Here is an 18,892-nt window from a genome sequence, read left to right as displayed (position 1 = left end):
TTTCTTATTTTTTTAATGTACTTTTTATTTTCCTGAGAGGGAGTGACAGAGTGAGCAGCATCAACTTGTAGTTGTTTTCACTTTAGTTGTACATTGATTGCTTCTCATATGTGCCCTGATCAGGGCCAAGCCAATGCCCCCTTGCTCAAGTCAGTGACCTTGGGCTTTTTCTGGCAGCTACCTTTGGGCTCAAACTGGCAGGCTTTGAGATAATGTGGATGATACCCTGCTCAAGCCAGCAACCCCACACTGAGGCCACACTCAGAGCAATGCCAGGGTTTCAAACCAGCAACCACTGCATTCTGGGTCAATGCTTTATCCACTGTGCCACCACTGGTCAGGCTTGTTCCTGATCTTAAGAGAAACACTTTTAGCTTTTCCCTGTTGAGTACAATGTTAGCTGTGTGTTTTTTCATATATATGGCCCTTATTATGTTGAGGTATGTTTCTTCTATTCTCACTTTGTTGAGAGTTTTTATCATAAACGGGTGCTGGATTATATCAAATGCCTTTTCTCCACCTATTGATACAATCATGTGAATTTTTTCATTTATGTTGTGTATCAAGTTAATTGAATTGCAAATATTGAACCAACCTAGCATCCCAGGAATATATCCCTCTTGACTATGGTATATGATCCTTTTAATGTATTGCTGGATCTGGTTTATTTTATTGAGGACTTTAGCATCTATGTTCATCAGGCATATTAACTTAGTTTTTTTTCTTTTGTCTTTTTCTGGTTTTGGAATCAGGGTAATGTTCACCTTATAAAATTAACTTGGGAACTTTCACTTCTCTTGAATTTGGGGGGATAGTTTAAGGATACATGTTAATTCTTCTTGGAATGTTTGGTAAAATTTATCTGTTAAGCCATCTGTGGACTAAGACATTTTTAAATGTGTAAGTTTGTTATCCTTCTTTTTCCTCAAAAATGGTTGGTCTCTAGTAGATATTTCTTTTTTCCCTTTCCTTTCTCCCTTTCCCCAAACTCTATCTCTCTGGCATTCATCCTACCTTGTTTTATTCAGTCCAGTTAAAATGCTACTATAATGCTTGCATTTGTAACAGGGAGGTGAGGGGCAGATGAGGTGATGGGCAATCACGCCCAAAAGGGTGAAAATTGGTTCTGAGGAGAATTAAAAAATCAGCTTTTATGATAGTTTGTAGCTCTCTAAATCTCAAGTCTACCTGACAAAATCTTATTCCTTAGTATCTAAATTTTCTTACTGAATTTTGTTGGGTAACACATGACCAGCAATGATGCTGAGGTCATGGAATATACAGAAAATGTAACCAAGATCAGAGTTACAAACCATGGTGAATAGATGGCTGTGATTGAAGGATTTTCAATCCATTGCTCAGTGTCAGTCATATCACGAGAAGTGGCCTATATATGCCTATTAAATGCCATTAGCTGTCTTTATGTTTATCAGTGCCTTCGTGTGTTTTTTGCAGTAAAAACTGGCTTCTGTTTAATTCTACAAAAGTTATTCAATCTATTATTAACTATGCCAAGTAGTGAAAAGAAAAAACTGCTGACAATATATAAATATCTAACATCTAGTTAAGATACTTTCTCACATCAGCAACACTTAAAAAGTTCACTAAATGCCTGACCAGGCAGTGGTGCAGTGGATAGAGCGTCGGACTGGGATGTGGAGGACCCAGGTTTGAGACCCCAAGGTTGCCAGCTTGAGCATGGGCTCATTTGGTTTTAGCAAAGCTCACCAGCTTGGACCCAAGGTCGCTGGCTTGAGCAAAGGGTTACTCGGTCTGCTGTAGCCCCACAGTCAAGGCACATATGAGAAAGCAATCAATGAACAACTAAAGTGTCACAATACAAAACTAATGATTGATGATTCTCATCTTTCTCTGTTCCTGTCTGTCCCTATCTATCCTCTCTCTGTAAAGAAAAAAAAAAGTTTACTAAAAATAATTTCTATGAAAGTAATTTAAATTGTCAATTGCTTTACTTTTTGGAAAAATAAGTTTTGAATTAAAAAAAATTTTTTGATTATACTGATATTATCCAATTATATAATTGCATCAGTTATATAAAATTCATAATTTCATACTGTACAATGTATATAAATTACATTTAAAATTGCTCAGCAAATAGTTGTAAACTGTTATCAGCTTTGTAAATTTTCAAACTTTTAACATTGTAGTCATTATTAACCCTATATTGAATTTTAAAATCTTTTAAATATCACATATAGTTATTAAATAAATATACAGTATATCTGTGGTATTGAACTTTCATGGGGAGTGAGCAGTAAGACAAAAAAAAATCCCTAAAAAGGCTTCTTAAGGGGTGATAGCAAAACATAAGTGCAGAAACTGCTCCAGGGGCTCTTGCCACTACTAGCCCAGATACTTAATACCATCTAGAATTATCCAGAATTTAATTAATGATATATTGGAGGCAAGACTGCAAATTGTGGGAATTCATTGATCTCAATAGTGGCCTACACGGTGATAAAGGTGGCAAGTCATGAACTGGAATACGTACCCATATCCCCTGCTACTCCCTCTCCCTGACTCTGGCCTCTCCCCATTTGCCTGTGACCAGACTTGCTCTCTTCCTCCCTGCCTCACACATCCTGTCCTTATACCTAGGGAGTGAGAAAAAGCTAACACTTTCACTATGAAGTTCTAGGCCTTGTAAGAAGGGAGGAGAGATGGGGAGCCCTGTCAAGCCCAGTAAGTAGTCTGTGGGGGGAAGAAAAGTGGGAAGAGTTCTCCACGACTATGACTCACCCTATCACTATCAAACACTTTGAACTCAATTTTTATTAGAATACAGTTCTAATTGGAATTGCTATCCTCCCACATCATTCCCTATCCATTCCATTTTCAGGTGGATATCACCTGGTAACCTGAGGAGGCTCTGGACATAACTACTCACTCAAGAGTTCTTCCTAGGCTTAAGCTTCCTCTGATCTGATCTACCTCTGCCAGGTACCACCCAGCACCAAGGATGTCAGGGCCTATGAATTAATGAAAGAACTGCTGCCAGTGAAGAACACCTCAACAGCAAAAGCAGGTCTCAATTTATGACCAGAATTGTCTTGCTCTGGCTGGAGTCTTGTTTTGTTTTTAAAAACCTGTTCCCTATGCAGTGAACATTGTTCCTTTACTGTTTATAGTTTACATAAGGGGAGAGGCAGTCATTGCTAGGGTCTCATTGGCCGTAAAGCTGCCCCAATGATTAGGGGGTTGATAATCTGGGGATTAGATGGTGAAGGATTCCTGGAGAGAAGTCCAGGAAAATACTTCCTAAAACAGGGCAAAGATGGATCTCTGCATGAGGGCCCCGTGCCTTAGTGGGAAGTGTAGTTGGAAGAATACCTTTAACCACTCAAGGGGAGTTTGGCACGTGGCTCATAGTACTCCTACCTATTCCAATTCCTGCCAACCAGGTGATTTCACTGTCCACATACATAACCCAACCAACACCCTGGCCTCCCAGGCCATTGGCCCCTCAACTCCATGAACTATCATCTTCTCATTCCCTTAAGAGTTCTCTGCTCTGTCTTCTTAAATGCAATTTTCCCACTGTTAGAGGAGTATCCCAGTTCATCTTTCTCATTTTCTCAAAACCACTTCCCAGACACCTCAGTGCCAGACATATAGCAGGCACATAGTATATTCACTTTATACTTTGCTGTTTATGGACTTCACTGAGACTAATGTCCACAAACCACTGCACTGTATCCTAACCTGTTACACAATCCCATATTCCTCCCCAAGCCTGCCTGTGTCCCATGATCCATCTCTTCCACCATCGAGTACCTACTATGCATCAGGCACCATGAATACATAAATGAAGATACCAACTCATACACTCACTGCCCTTGGTCTTGTATCCTTATTCCAGAACCAAATCCTTGGAATAAAAGAACATTAACACTCATCTTGACTTGTACAAGATTACTGAGCACCTTGACACAGGGAAGGGGTGTCCCAAAAACCATGGCCTACATTCTCTATTGGGGCCTCCCCACTACCAGTCTTCCACAGGCCCCTCTCCAAGTCCTTTCTGGACAGTCCTTTCTCCCAGGCCCTCTCCTCCCTTCTCCTCAGGGACTGGGCTACATGTGTAAGTCTTCAACATCTCCCTCTGTATTGGCTCCTGCCTACTCAAGCCTCTCTTTCCTTTCCCAAGAAAACCCTTACTTGTCCCTGTATCTTCCTTCAGCTACCTACCTGTTTCCTTTCTGTCTCACCCAAATTTCTCAAAATGAGAGTCTATACTTGATACCCAATCTCCTTTAACTCTGCTTTCTGTTCCAGACTTACCCACCTCAGGGCCCTTTCCCAAAGGGTGTTCTCTGTGCCTACAATCCCCATGTCTCCGCATCCCACCACAATCCTACCTGCCCTGTAGGCTAGATATAAGGCCCAACTTATCCCTGACAGGCATGCGAATCTCGCTCCCTTGAATCCAACAATGTCATCTCAAACTATTCTGCGGTGGGAACTTTTCTAATTCATTTTAAAATATAATACCAAAATGTGATAGCCAACCAAAAAAAAAAAAGAAAAGAAATAAACTCAGAAATGGCAAATAGATTTAATATAGAATGTCAACTTCAATTGATTGATAGTGGCTGCCTAGAGTGCTGTGTTGAGTACATTTCTGAGGATGCACCCTGGCATGAAGAGAAAGACTGTTGGGATTAGCAATATCTGAAAACACAAGTAAAAGAAAATTAGAAAGCCAACTGATATCCATAAAACAGGGAGGAATAAAATGTCAAAAGCAGTGTTTTCCCACACTCTCTGTATGGTCTTCCGACCTTGGCCTTCCTATGGACACCCAGATCCTCATCACATCCCCAGGAGCCCTGGCTGCCCTCACAAAATCTAAGTAGATACCTGAAATCTCACTTGTAGGAAAAACCACAGGCACCAGAGCTGCCACTGCTGCTGGCACCAGCGCCACTAAGGCCAGCAAAGAGCCCAAACGTGAGAGTGGCGGTCAGGTTGGCACTGCCACCGAAGCTGCCACTGGCACCGGCAGAACTGGCACCTGTGCTGGAACCGCCACTCTCTTGGGCTTTGGCTTTAGCTTCAGCTCCTGCCTGGATCCGGGCTTTGGCCCAGGGTCCAATATCAGCTTCAGCCCAGTTGCAGGGCCCAGCAGCATTCTCAGAGCCAAGCCCAATGCCCATCCGAGCCCTAATCTCGGCTCGCGCTTTGGCTTCGGCTGCAGCCTCAGCTGCAGCCTTCATATCTGCTTCCATTGCCTCTCGGTACTGAGCTGCCCATTCCTTGGGGTCCTTCTTTTGTACCTGAAATAGAAATAACCCTCACAAGAATCAGAATCTGAGAACTGAATACCTACTCTATTCTAGGCAACATGCTACATGCACATGCAACAGTAATAGAAGAAATACTTCCAGTAATTATGTAACTAATATTCCATCCCTGCCCTGACACTAGCTCTGTAACCTCAGATATGTCACCTAACAACCTCTCTGAGCCTGAGTTTTCTTATCTGCAGTAAAGCAACAACATGTTAGTTGTAAGGATTAAATGATTCAGCTAAAGTGTTTGGCACATTAACAGAGGCTTCAGAATGTTCATATATAAGCTACAGGCTTCTCTGCATACAACCTGCCACAATAAACACCCCACGCTCTGGATATGCCAAGCTTAGGCAGTTCTCCAATTACCTTGCAGGCAAACTTGAGGACTTTCATCTTGCTGGTCTCATAGTAGGAGCGCAGGCCCCAGAAGAACTCATACTCAGGGGGATTGCTATTAGGAACTCGGGCATAGTCCAGATACCTTGAAAGAAAGGTTCAAAGCCTTATATGTCTAAGACCTCCATGCATAGACTGGACAGAACTAGATAGCAACCTCCCCCACTAAATATGCAGCTTTCCTTCTAATACGGAGCCCTGTCCCATCAGTCCTGCCCAGTAGCCATGTTAAGGCATGGGGAGGAACACATGTAGGGTGTTGGTTCGTAGGAAGGCCACAAGTTTTGTGCCCCTTGTCACAACAACCCTGGATTCCTGTTGGGTGTGTTGTAAACCGAGGAGCCATTTCTTCAGGCCCCCTGCTCTGAGCACACCCTGCCACAGCATCTTGTCCGTGGCCTGGCTGGGCTCTGGAACAGTGCACCATAGAAAAGGGCTGGGAAGGGAAACAACAGTCCACCAAGAGCAGCATGGTCCATATACTCTCCCTACCATATATGTGCACATGAGTACTAGCACACCCGTGTGAGTGCACACGTGTTCTCCCAGGACCAAGGACAGGGTGGGCCCTGGCCAGAGAGTCAGGAGGACCAGGCTCCACGACTGAATGGGCCCCTTACCAGCAAGGGCCATGCTCAGGCCTCCACTCTCTGAGCCCCAGGTCTAGCAACTGAAAATGTAGATGGGTTGATAGCACCTATTCTGCAGAGTAGTAATAAAAATGAAATGAGATGTCAAGTCCCCAGCATGGTAGCTGGCTGCCTATATAGCTCCTATTCTATGACATTTTAAAATCGAAATTAATTGCTATGAAGCCCTGGTTGGCATAATAAAAAGAACCAGGGTATTGGGGCCTGAATCTAAAAACAAATCTTCCACTTGCTACCTGGTGTAACCATAAGCAAGTGACTTCAGCACTCAGCCTCAGTGTCTCCTCACATATACAATGCTGGTGAGGACAATCCGTCCCTTGTAGAATTGTTCTGAGGGCACATGTGATCATATAATGTAATGGGTCAAGAAATATGTGCTCTTGTTTACTGTCACCACCTTAAAAATAATGTACCACTTGCACACACACACACACACACACACAAAGCACACATGTACCCATCGTAGCTTTTTCACTCAGTTCTAAAGCAGGCAAAATGTATAGCACATATAAATACCAGACACACTTACTTCTGCTTCACAAACTCATCAGTAATGAGCTTTTTCACGTCCCCAAAAAGTGAGTGATGTATCCTGACAGCAGAGAAAAACAAACAAACAAACAAACAAATAACTAAATAACATCAGGGCCATGGCACTTTCTAGATGTGTGCAGAGGCATTTACAACGTGGAAAAGGATGCTAGCACAAGAGGGAAGCACCATAAAATCTCAAGAGATTGTAAGCTCAAGGGAGCAGAGAGTTCAGGACTATTTCCCCATCCACCCAGATCAGAGCCATGGGCCCTCTACCCAATCCAGCACCCCAGCATGCTCCACCAGACCACCAGGTTGATGCAATCCTGGGGCCATCCTCTCTTGCCAAAGGACAACAAAGACAGCAAGTGCTGAGAGAGCCCAATCATACCCAGGGCGCAGTCCCAACTTGCGCAGCACCTCCCAGATGACAGCTGCAAGGAGAGGCAAGAGAAGACAGGGATAGAAAATGAACACGTGGAATTCTCACCATGGCCACCCATTCAGCTGCATGCCTAGCCACTCACCCTCACTGGACCGATTTCCATTCATGAAGATGATACTGAGAAGCACCATGAGGAGGCCCAGCTTTGGGGAGTCCTTGGTTCTAGGGGAACAATAGGACAGAAAAGTTTATGTCCCATAGCCATCTACAAAAAACACAGCAGCCAGCTCACTAGGCTAGCCTCTCCCACATTCCTCAGATATGAGAGAGTTCTGCCCAGTTTATGCTTTAAGATCTATGTGACCCTGAGCAAGGCACTACTCGTGAGCCTCAGTCTCCTATTCAGTACAATGGGAAAATCACATTCTCTCCTCCCCAGGTTGCTGAGAGGATGGAAGAAATCCCTGGCCGCCTGGTACGACTCAGGCGCTCTTTCAGTGTGAGTCCCTTCTTTTCCTTCCAGAGCCCTCAGCCACGAGAGAAGACCAGGCACGGCCCACCGATGCTCCTGCCCTTTAGCGGCTTGATCCACCCACACCAGGAGGCCCTCCCTTGAGAACCACTCTACCAAGGCCAGTAGGAAGAGACAAGCAACGACCGGTCTGCTCTCCTGGGAAGCTTCTGGACAGGCAGATAACCTGACAGCAGGAATGCCCCACCTCAGGCTTCTAAACCCTTCAGTCAGTTGTAATCAGGAACCCGTTCTTTGTGCAGGATTCCAACTGCATGCAGGAGCCGGAACAGGGGCTTTTCAAGCCCCGTCTTTCCTGACTCTCTAAGGGGGTGTGGGGAGAGAGGGGAGGGGTGGGGTAGTATACCATGGACAACAGCAGAAGTGTCCCTCCCACCCAGCCCTTTCCCAGCTTACGTTCCCAGTATGCCTGCGTCAGTGGGCTCCAAGGTGCTAAGAAGAATGTACAAGTGGTCATTCTTATCAATTTCCTTCAGCTGGATCCCAAATACCTGTAGATGGGAAGAAAAGCTTTTGAGATCACAAAATTCAGCTTCTTGGGCACCCCACAGCTCCCCATGTACCTAGGTATATGTATGTATATGTATGTGTGTGTGTAAAATCAGTGAGACAATATACCTTCAGCTATGAGGCCAGCACACAGCAAAAAGGCAACACATATGTTATTGTTATCAACATCATCCTTGTGATTAGTAGGAATCTAGGGAGACTATGAATGGAGAATGGAAGGGAGCATCTGAAATACATTCCAGGACATGTCCAAAAGCAGAGAGAAGCCAAGACTAAGTTGGATGGCTGAAGTCTTAGCTGTGCTTTTACCACTGACTCGTTCTGTGACTCTTGGCAAGTCTATTCACCTGCTTAGGCCACTGTCTGCCCGTCTACACAATGATAGGACTGGCTTAGTGAGTCTCTGTGGTCCCTCCCCAAAGGGACATGTATGCCTTTGTTCAATTCAAGGCTTCCCCATTGCATCCAGCCCCCAGGGATGCCCCTTCACCTTCTCCAAGGAATAGCCTGCTCGTTCAATGATTTCAGGGTACACATCAGTGTATTCTTTGATGATGTCCTTCAGCATGTCTGCAAGGGGAGAGTGTTGCGAGCACCTGAGCTGAAGTGAAGCCAGGTGGCCCGCATACCCAAACTACAGACCCTTTGCCGAGTCTGCTGAGGGTGACATAAACAGGTCCTGAGCTAATGAACAGAGATGCCAGCACTACCATATTAGAACTCCGGGAGGAGAGATGTAGGAGCATAAGAGCAAGGAATGCCCCCAGCACATGGTGGAGGAGGCTCTGGAGGGCAAAACTGGAGGGAGGGAGATAGTAGAATTCTACCTGAGCGCTTGATGGGAATCTTTGTCTGGTCTTTAGCCAACAGGTACTTCACCAATTCATTTGCCTGGGAGAGGAGGAAAGTGTGTAAAGATCAAAATCTGTTTGCAGAAGTTTGGAAAGGATAGCAGAGAAGAGGACAGGCGAGGCAGTGCATGAGGCAGAGTGGAAGGGACAGGGTCCTTACCCTCCCTTGCAAAAGGGCCACATCCCGAGGTGGTGGTGCTTCAGTCTCTTGGGATGACTGGAGCTTGGCGGCTCTGCGGCAAGCCTTGCCCCTGCGGGCCTTAGGTGACCTCAGGGAGAGCAAAGCTCTCCGGGCCCAAGCAGCCAACCGAGTCCTAGATGCCCTGCGGGCCCAAAAGGCTATGGGGCCCCTTGAAGCCCTGCGAGCCATTGAGGCCATTAGGGCCTTTGAGACTCTTCGGCCACCTGTGGTTCCAGAAGCCTGACTCTGATCACTGCTGCCATCCTCTTCCCCATTCAGATGCTTCACCTGTATCAACAGAGAGGAAGTATAACAATGCCAGGTGAAGCAGATGGTCCTTTCTCCTCATACTATCTTTCCCAGAAACACTCTCTAAGTCTAATCCAACCCCCTGTACTAACAACCTGACTCACTAGATTTTGGCCATATTGAATCTTGGGTTTGTCTTTCACTGACTTCCAAGCAAGAGTGTCATCGGTGAACCAGACTAGAAGCAATCCAAGGGTAGAATCTTCCTATATGTAGTACTGGCTCTGCTTGTATCAACCTGGACAAGTTCATTCCACCCATATGGGACTCTGTTTCCTCCTCTATAAAACTGAATTATTTTCAAGATTTAAGAGATAGCCTGTGTGAACGTGCTAGCTCAAAGCCTAACACATGGTAGCTACTAGGTAAATATAAACTGCATTATATTCAGATTACAGCTATGTGCATTCTTGTCACATCTTCCCAAAAATCTGTGAGCTCTCTGAAGACAGGAATTGCATCGCATCCCCCCCCTGCACCCCTGCAGCCTTCCTGAACACAGGAAACTTTCTAAATGTTTGCAGAATGGACAAGTGGACCAACTCAGAGAAAAGGAATTGAAAATCATGGATGATTACTGCAGAAGACTTACCTTTCGGGCTTTCTTGGTCTTGACCTTGGGCCGAGTATCCTGATTCTCCTGAGGCTGGGCAACTGCACCCTCAGGCTCGGGTTCATCTGCTGGAACCTGAGGGGCAGCAGCCTCAGTCTCCAGGGCCTTTGTATTGACCTTCGTATCATCCACACAGCTAACCTTTTTGGTCTCAGTGGCAGGCGTTATCACAGCCTGAGGGTCAGCTTTCTGCATCTTGGTGTCAGCTGCTGGACTCCTCTTTTCACCTACCAAAATCTGGGTGTCAGTCAGTTTAGTGGTAGGTGAGACCTTAGTGGCAGCTGCCTCCTGAGCTTCTGGGGCCTTTGAGACCTCTGTGGCCTTTGACAGCCCTGAAGCATTTGAGACCTTCACTGCCTCTGAGACCTCTGGTGCCTTTGAAGCCTTTGGTGTCTCTGAGACCTCCAAGTTCTGGGTCACTGTCAATAGGGTCTGCCCCTTCAAGGCACTTTCCTTTTCTGAAGTTTCAGCCTGCAAGAGAAAGCAGGGCGGCTCACAGAACTTCTCCCCACCCATAACTAAGCAAATCATTCCAAAATTCCAGGCCTTCATTTCTCCACATTCATTAACTCCTACTTGCAGCATGCTCTGACCATCTCAGCCCAACAAGGCCTCCCATTCCTCTGAGCAGAAACTCTTTTAACAGAAGAGGGATGAACCAGCCTTCTCTTTGTCCTTCTTTCCTCCATCCAACCTTCTTTTCTTCCTCCTTTCTTTCCTTCCTCATTCCCTCTGCTGGGGTGGGGGGATGCCCAGGCAGGGAATTGGGTGGAGAAGGAAAAGGATGGGAGAGGAGATACCAAGAGATTTAGGGCAGCAACAGGGGCTGGAGAGGAAAAGCAGCTAGGGAGAAAACAGGAGGAGGCCTTACCTGTATGCGGCTTGGACGCGTACCAGTCTCGCCTGTGTCAGACATGTCTCAAGTTGGCCTGGCAAGAGCTGAGACTGAGGAAAGAAAGCTTGGGTCAAGGAGAGAATCCGATGAACGTCCTCTCTCCTTTTCTGCCTGGAGGCTGATCCTCACCTTCTCTAGGGCCTCAATCCCAAACCCCTCCCTCACTCCTAACGACTCTGTTTTCAGATTCAGTAATCCACAGAGCCCGGGTCTCAATTCTCTACAGCCGCACCCTCCCCTACTCCAGGAAGATGTGCCAGCGCGGCAGCTAAGGACCCCGCCCCTTTTCCCAGTGCACCCCCCCGCCCGCGGTAGGTCGACAGTGCGCCTGCGCGTCCGCTGCGGGACCCATCACAGCCCCGCCCGCTTTCACAGTACAAGCACTTTCTTTGATGTCCACTGTGCACATGCGCATTCGGCAGCTGGCCGGTCTCGGTGAGGGCCCTCCTCTGCACGCCTAACGCTCCATAGTACGCATGCGCAAGAATCGCGGACTCAATACTGCACCCTTCCCCAGCACACGCCTCTCTCCAGATCCTCGGTAGCATTAGGTCCCGCCCCCTCCCCAGCAAGCCTTCTTTACAAATTGTGTGTCTGGTGGTCCTAGCCCTGGCCTACTCACACCCAGCCCAAATCCACAGTACCGCCCGGCCCCGCACTTTTTCATAACACGCCCCCTTCCAGACGGGAGCAAAGCACACCTTGGTTCTGCTCCTTCCCTAATACATCCACTCCTCAAATCAGTATTGAGCTAGTGATTCCATCCTGGGCCCAGCCAAACAGGGTTCAATCCCCTCCCTTCTCAACCGGATGGATCCAGTACGATCCGGTCCTTAGGGCAAGTTTTCTCCAGATTCCAGAGGGTGGGGCCAACCCCTACCGGCGCAGATCTGGAGCTGGGCCCCGCTACTCCTCACCTCGTCCTCCCACAACTCCGAGCGCGTCCACTCTCTCCAAGCCCCTCCGAAACTCCGAGACTGCCCTCCTCCCTCCAGGCCGGAAGTGGTCCCGCCCCTTTCCGCCTCCCTAGGGGGCCTCGGTTTCAGCCAGTCTGCCCTTCCCCCACTCTTCGTTCCTTATACCCCCTCCGTATTCCCTCTGCCTTGTTTCCTGCTCCCTATTCCCCCAACGCATTTCCTATTTACCCATAGAATTCCCTCTTCCCCTCCTTACATCCTCCTCCGTGTTACCTATGCACCCCCTCCCCCAGTATTCCTTAACAGTATTCCTTAACCCTTCTCTGCATCCAAATTTTACTTTCTGGATTACCACTTCCCTTCAGTATTCCCCTTCATATTCTCAGTCCGCCATCCAACATACTCGGTTCCCAGTTTTCTCTCCCTTCTCTTCCACTAGCTTTTCCTTCCTTCCCAGTCCGTACAGCCTACTACTCTCTAAGTCCTACTGGTTGTCTACATCCCACGCCAGGTCTCCTCCAGCTGCACTGGTGCAGTCATAATTGCCCACCTGCCTGGATACAGGTTCGTGGGGGCGGGAACCACTGTCTGGCTGCCAGGAAACCCCAATCTCAGCGTCCCTCACCTTGTCGAGCGAGTCTGGGATGTGTCTTCCCTCTCTCAGCCCCTCTCAAAGTCTCAGCCTCCTGGATTAGAGCAGCAGCCAGCCCAGCCCAGCCCAGCCCAGCCCCTTTCCGCAGCCCCCTGCTACCCCCCTTCTCCTTCCTCGGGGGTGGGGCAGTGAGGCCCCGCTCAGGGCTGTCTGACGCCAAAGCTCGTGTTTATGCCACTGTACCAGGCTCGGTCTGAAGCCCTTCCAACTAAAACTACCCCCTCAAAGCGATTCATTCATTGAGTTTACTTTTCATATCTTTATTCTTTCTTATTACAAAGGTAATGTGTCGTTGTGAGAATTCAAATAATGCAGAAATATGTAACATAACAATGAAAGGCCACCCTTACATCATCCCCCAGAAATAACCACTACTAACATTATCATATGCATTCTTCCAGATTTTTTCCTATTCATATATTTATTTGGGTTTTCTGCCCACAAACAGTACACTATACCTACTTTCCTGTGACCGGGTGTTTTGGGGGTTTTTTTCCAGTTATACATTCTAATCAGTTTCATATACTGCACTTTTTTCTTGACAGTGGCATAATCTTTTCTTGTATAGATGTCTCATAATTTACTTAACCAGTCCAAGATACATTTAGATTGTTCCCTTCTTTAAAATATTACAAACAATACAAGGAACATCCTTGTATCTGTATTGAGCTTTTGTTGTTGTTTGTGGTATTTTTATGCTAACTCGAATGCTACAAAAAAAGTCTTACATTTTGATACAAAATTTGTCTAAACTTACTCTAAAAAGGTACATGGAATAACATTCTCACCAGCTGACGTCTCTCATACATTTATGTGTCACACATATTACAAATATTTGTCATGTTATCTATGATAATCTTTGCTATAAGAAAGGTTTTAATTATATATAGTGAAATGTATCAGGTTTTCCTTTATTACAACTGGATTCTCCCTCATGCTTAGAGATGCTTTCTACACTTCTATATTATAACAATCCCTGTTTTATTCCAAGCACTTTTATAGCTTTATTATTTACATTTAAATGTTTTATAATTCTAATATTTTTTGTAGGAGGATTCAGCTTAATTATTTTCCAAAATCATAGTCTCTTATCCCATGTGCAAATTAATTTATCTCCCCTCTCCCATTTGAAATGGCCTTTATCACAGAACAAATCACATATAAGTAATTCACAGCTTCTCCTTTTCTTTCAGGTTCGAGTGCTCCAAATTTCCATCCCTTGCAAGTCATGGCAAGACTTAAATACCAAGATAAGGACTTTGGTCTTGATCCTGAAAGCACTGAGAGATTATTGAAGGGTTCTAGGCTTGGATATGACATAGATTTGTGTTTTAGAATAAACACCTTAGCTGCCTAATCCATAAGGAGTATGAGTTAGATGACTTCCTAGAAAGAAGGAGAGTAGTCATACAGATAAGCAATGATTGTGGTTTGGCCTGAGTGGTAGCAGTGGAGATGGTGAAAAGTGATTGAATTCAGCAGACAGCAAAGAAAAAAAAACAGCAAAACTTTATGAATTATTGAATATGGAAAAAAGAGTGAGGAAAGTGTCAAAGGGAACTCTTGGAGATCTGACTTGAGAGATCAAATGTGGGTATGGTAACCCCTTTCACTGATATATAGAATACTAATGTATAGGAACTGAGCATTGATTTTGAGATATCTGTGGGGCATCCAAGTGGAAATGTCCCATAGGCAGTTGAATACACATGTCTGAAGTTTAGTAAAGGGCTTGGGCTGAGTTTATAAATCTAAGAGTCATCAAGATATGAATGGTTCTTTCATCTATGGGAAAGGGTAAGAAAGAGCACCTGGGAAGAATGTACAGCTTTAGATGGCACCCAGGGAAGAGCTCTAGAGACGAGCAACAACTAACAGCATTGGTGGAGGAAAAGGAGCCCATGAAAGAGATGGATAAGTAGTGACCAAGGAGAAAGGGAGAGAAGCAGGGGAAAGCAGTGTCACAAAGCCAAGGGAAGAGAATGTTTCAAAAGGAAGGAGGGGTCAATAGTGTTGAATGTTACCAACAGTTCAAGAAAAGGCCTAGAAAAATGTCTAGTGTCTAGGGATTTTAACAATCAGGTGGTAGTCTGGTCTCTGGTGACTTCAGAGGGGATACTTTCAACATAGGGATTTGTAGCATAGATTGCTAGTTGATTGATTATCTCAATATTCATTCTCCTCTTCTTCCTTAGTAATAGAACATCTGATTTTTTGCTGAACATGTAGCCTCCTAAAATTAGAGGGATGAAGACAAGGGTCATACCCTAATGATAGTGGAGCAGTAAACAAAAAAGAATCTGGATCTCCAACAATTTCATAATGCCACTCCACCAGTCCTGGGCTGTCTACCTCTGGATTTCTTTTAGGTGAGATAAACAAATACATGTCTTATTTAAGTCATTGTTACTTGGGAGTCTATGCCATGCAGGAGTTTTCTGATTGAAGTGGGTTGAGATGTACATGGCAGGCAAGGTATTCATGACAATGGCTATAGACTATTCTTTCAAGAAATGCCTCACCTAACTAATTTCAAGGCTTTCCCAAATCTAGCAATAACTAGTTTTCCAGCCTTGTTCTTTCTATTTTTCTGACCACTACCTATATATTCCAACTAAACACTATTACCTGATGTGCCCTGCCTTCTCTTGCTTAGTAGTCTTTGCTCATATGATTTCTTCCCCATGGAACACACTCCATTACACCTACTCTCTGTTTCAACCTCCACCATTTTAAATTCAAGAACATTTTAAGTACCTCTGGGATCATGGGGTAACTTTAAAGGAATGCTGAGTCAAAACCTTACTAGATATTGGATTCAAGGGACTCAGGCAAAATCTCAATCTAAGTCTATTAGAAAGGCATTCCCAAAGATGTTTTTCTCAAAGTTTTTAATTTTTTATTTATTTTTAACTAAATTTATTGGGGTGACATTGGTTAATAAGATCATATAAGTTTCAAGTGTACAATTTCTATGATATATGATCTGTATACTGCATTATGTGTCCACCATGCAAAGTCAAATCATCTTCCCACAAAGATTTTCAAAGCCAAACTTTCCCAGTCCCCTCTCAATGCCACCACATTGATAGCACAATACTCTAACCACCCTTATTTTATGTCCTGGGGATCAGAGGACAAGGAGAAACCTTATCGGGAGAGAAAAGACAAATTCATTCACAATTTTCACCCTTTGACCAGAGAAATTTTCTCCCTCCTTCTCCTTGTAAACTCTTGGAATCTTTTGACCTTCAGCATCTACCCATGAACTCTGAAGAATCTAGGTAATTGAGTCCCCGACTTGTTTTCAGCATCTAGACGTCAGCAGGCAAATATCTGACATCAACTACGGGAAAACATGAAAAGCTGATTTATCACCAGGTATCTCTGTTCAGGAGATAAAGAAAAACAGACTAAAGATTGCTTAGTGCACTGTCAGGTGATGAAATTGCCTAATCCTGAGGCATCTAAGATTTCAGACCCCTGGAGCTTAAATGAGAAGGCCAGAATATCCTCACCACCAATCCTCTCCTAACACATTTCCCTTCCCAAACTATACAAATTCAGAGGTAAGACTGAAAGTGGGTGGAAATGGTTTCTTTCCAAGGTTGCCTACCACTTCCTTAAGTCATCTAAGTTGTACAGCACAACATAGCAATCAACTTAAAGTTTGACATCAGACTTCCCTGTGTTTCACATTTCCTCAGCCTTTCTCATGACTGAGAAAGGCCGAACTGTCCCTTCCTCCAGGCCCCACTCCCCATCGCTGTTAAGCCTTTTCTGCCCCCCAACATCTGGAGGGTGTACGTTCCCCTCGTTTTCATCTCCGGGCTCTTCTGTCTTCTCTGAGGCTTGGTAGAATCTCGCTTTTTCCCTCCTTTGATGTGAAGGGTAATTTAATTCATTTTCTATCACTCTAAGCTCTAATGGCTATCATTCCACAGCAAAAATGGCACGTTGTTACACTCAAGGCACACTTCCCATAGATAAGAAAACCAGCTACCTACTTTTAGACTAACCGACCTCCCCTGCTCTTTGTACATTGAGTTCTTCCTCAGCACACATTTGTGAGGTAGGTTCAAGCCATTCATCAGACATTGAGCACCAGCTATGTACTGGGCACCTCTACGGAAGTGGCCCTTGCTCTTGAGGGGCTCACATTTCTACTACACAAACATTAGATTCATTTTACAAAGCACAGAATTGGGATTGAGAAAGGCAACTTGCCCATAGTTGGGCAAGGCAACTAGTGACTGACAAAGAGACGACTTGAACCCCAGTCAGTCTGATGCCAAATACCAGAGCCTTCAGCACTATGCATTATGACCTCCAATGGATTTTTGTTTGTTTGTTTGTTTGGGTGTGTGTGTGTGGTTTTTTTCCCCATTGGTTTGAGAGAAAAAGAAAAAGAGAGAGATGGGGTGGGGAAGGGAGAGAGAGAATAAACTCATTGATCCACTTAAGTTGTTCCATTTAGTTGTGCCCTCATTGATTGCTTCCCATATGTACCCTTACCAGGGGTCGACCCCGCAACCTTGGTGTGCCAAGACGATGCTCTAGTCACTGATCCACCCAGCCAGAGCCTACCTCCAATGTTTTAAGTCCCAGAATATCCTTTCCAACCCTCTTTATAAACCTATGTGATTACAATATGAATTTCTTCTGTGGAGGCAAGTCTAACTTAATATTCAGATACCTATTTTGATATTGTCATAAGGTGTCATAAGATAGGTACTTATTTTGTTGTGAGATAAACATAATTTTTAAAGATTTTATCTTTATTTAGGTAATGTGTGTGCATGGCAACAAATCAAACAGAACAGGAGAGCCTATGATAAAAAACAAAAGTCCTCTGCCTTGACCCTCCCGTTCTCTATCTCACTCTCTCAAAACAAACTTTTAACAGTTTTTGCTTTTATTTCTGCTTGTTGTTCCCTTCACAACTCTAGATTACACGTATATATTCTACTTCTTGCTTTATAAAATTTAGATGATATCCTATTGATTTCCCAGTGTGGCCATGAGGATTTTGTTTACGTACACTGTTTCACTTTTCTCTTCATTCCACTGCTGTGATTAACATTGATGTTTCTTTTTGTGTTGTTGTTCTTGATTAATTTTGTAATGGAAAAATATACTCAAACCTCCGTTCTTTATTCCACCTATTCTTGACAGATAACTTCAACTGCCCACTTTTTAGGACAAGGATATCAGGGCCATTACCCTCCTTATGCCCATTCAATGACCCACATTGTCAGTTTCATCTTTCTTTTACATGATTCAGGTTATTAACATTTACATTCTATTAATATTCTGCAGCCACAACCGGTCTTCCCTGCTTTGTCCCCAGGTTGACTCTAAAACCTGAAAACCAGTAAACAGCACCTACATTATCATGACCATGTAAATATTTTTCAAAACCCAGCCAAGTTGTGAGCCAAGAAAATATTTCCTTCAAGTCCAACATCATTATCTTTGGGTCTCTCAAAGAAGAATGTTTCCATCGTCAAGATCAAAGGAAATATCAATTATATTCTGGCATTTTATATTTTATTTTGCCTTATATTTGGACTATTATTTTCTTAAACAGTTGGAGAGAGAGAGAGAGAGAGAGAGAGAGAGATTCTAATTATCTTTTTCCCCCCTTGAATTATTGGCCTGCATTGTATTCATTCATTTAACAAGTATTTATTGAGTGTCTACTGTGATCTAAGGCACTGTTCTAGAATCTGAGGATACAGCTATGAAGAAGACAGACATCTTTACCCCCAATGGAACTTATATTCTAGTGAGGGAGAGAGAAAAAAAATAATCAGATAAATACATAAATATATATAATAAGTTAAAACGCAGTGAGTGCTATAGAGTAAAATAAATCAGTGTAGAAGGGGTGAGGAATGCCAGAAAAGTTGGGAAGTTACTGCAGTTTAAAACAGGTTGGTCAGAGAAAGACTTTCTGAAAAGGTGAAAGAGCTAGCCTGGGGAAAGAACATTCCATATAGAAGGAACAGTCAGTGTGGAGGCCCTGGAGCAGGACTGAGACTGGCATGGGTTTTTTTTCCTTCTTTTTCTTTTTTTCTTATGCCTTTCATTTTTAAAGAATATAAAAGTCAGGGTTGCTAGAGTGGTAGAGGAAGGCAGGGAAGGAA

The 18,892-nt window shown here is 44.4% G+C and overlaps 1 protein-coding gene and 1 non-coding gene across 6 annotated transcripts; both read right to left on the bottom strand.

Annotated features, from left to right (window-relative positions):
- Window positions 1–4,552: 4,552 nt before the first annotated feature.
- LOC136316952 (melanoma-associated antigen D2) lies at window positions 4,553–12,839 on the bottom strand. Of its 5 annotated transcripts, none has more exons than XM_066249339.1 (12): window positions 12,717–12,839; window positions 11,151–11,224; window positions 10,259–10,750; window positions 9,337–9,645; window positions 9,153–9,216; window positions 8,816–8,895; window positions 8,212–8,306; window positions 7,426–7,505; window positions 7,290–7,332; window positions 6,894–6,956; window positions 5,682–5,796; window positions 4,553–5,297 (listed from the first exon to the last, which is right to left on the bottom strand). In XM_066249339.1, exons 2-12 carry the CDS (start codon window positions 11,193–11,195, stop codon window positions 4,890–4,892), a joined length of 1,794 nt encoding a protein of 597 aa, XP_066105436.1. In that variant the 5' UTR covers window positions 11,196–11,224; window positions 12,717–12,839; the 3' UTR covers window positions 4,553–4,889. The 5 variants fall into 5 exon arrangements, with proteins under 5 accessions (XP_066105436.1, XP_066105439.1, XP_066105435.1 ...); XM_066249342.1 differs by lacking the exon at window positions 12,717–12,839 and adding an exon at window positions 12,642–12,691; XM_066249338.1 differs by lacking the exon at window positions 12,717–12,839 and adding an exon at window positions 12,092–12,179.
- On the bottom strand, window positions 5,959–6,088 carry LOC136318050 (small nucleolar RNA SNORA11). The gene has a single exon (XR_010728016.1). It is a non-coding gene; the product is annotated as a small nucleolar RNA SNORA11 (small nucleolar RNA).
- Window positions 12,840–18,892: the final 6,053 nt, after the last annotated feature.

Source organism: Saccopteryx bilineata, chromosome X, assembly GCF_036850765.1.
Source record: "Saccopteryx bilineata isolate mSacBil1 chromosome X, mSacBil1_pri_phased_curated, whole genome shotgun sequence".
NCBI classification, from domain to species: Eukaryota; Metazoa; Chordata; class Mammalia; order Chiroptera; family Emballonuridae; genus Saccopteryx; species Saccopteryx bilineata.
Note: the sequence above shows the minus strand (reverse complement) of the source record. Positions and strands in the feature narration are given on the sequence as shown.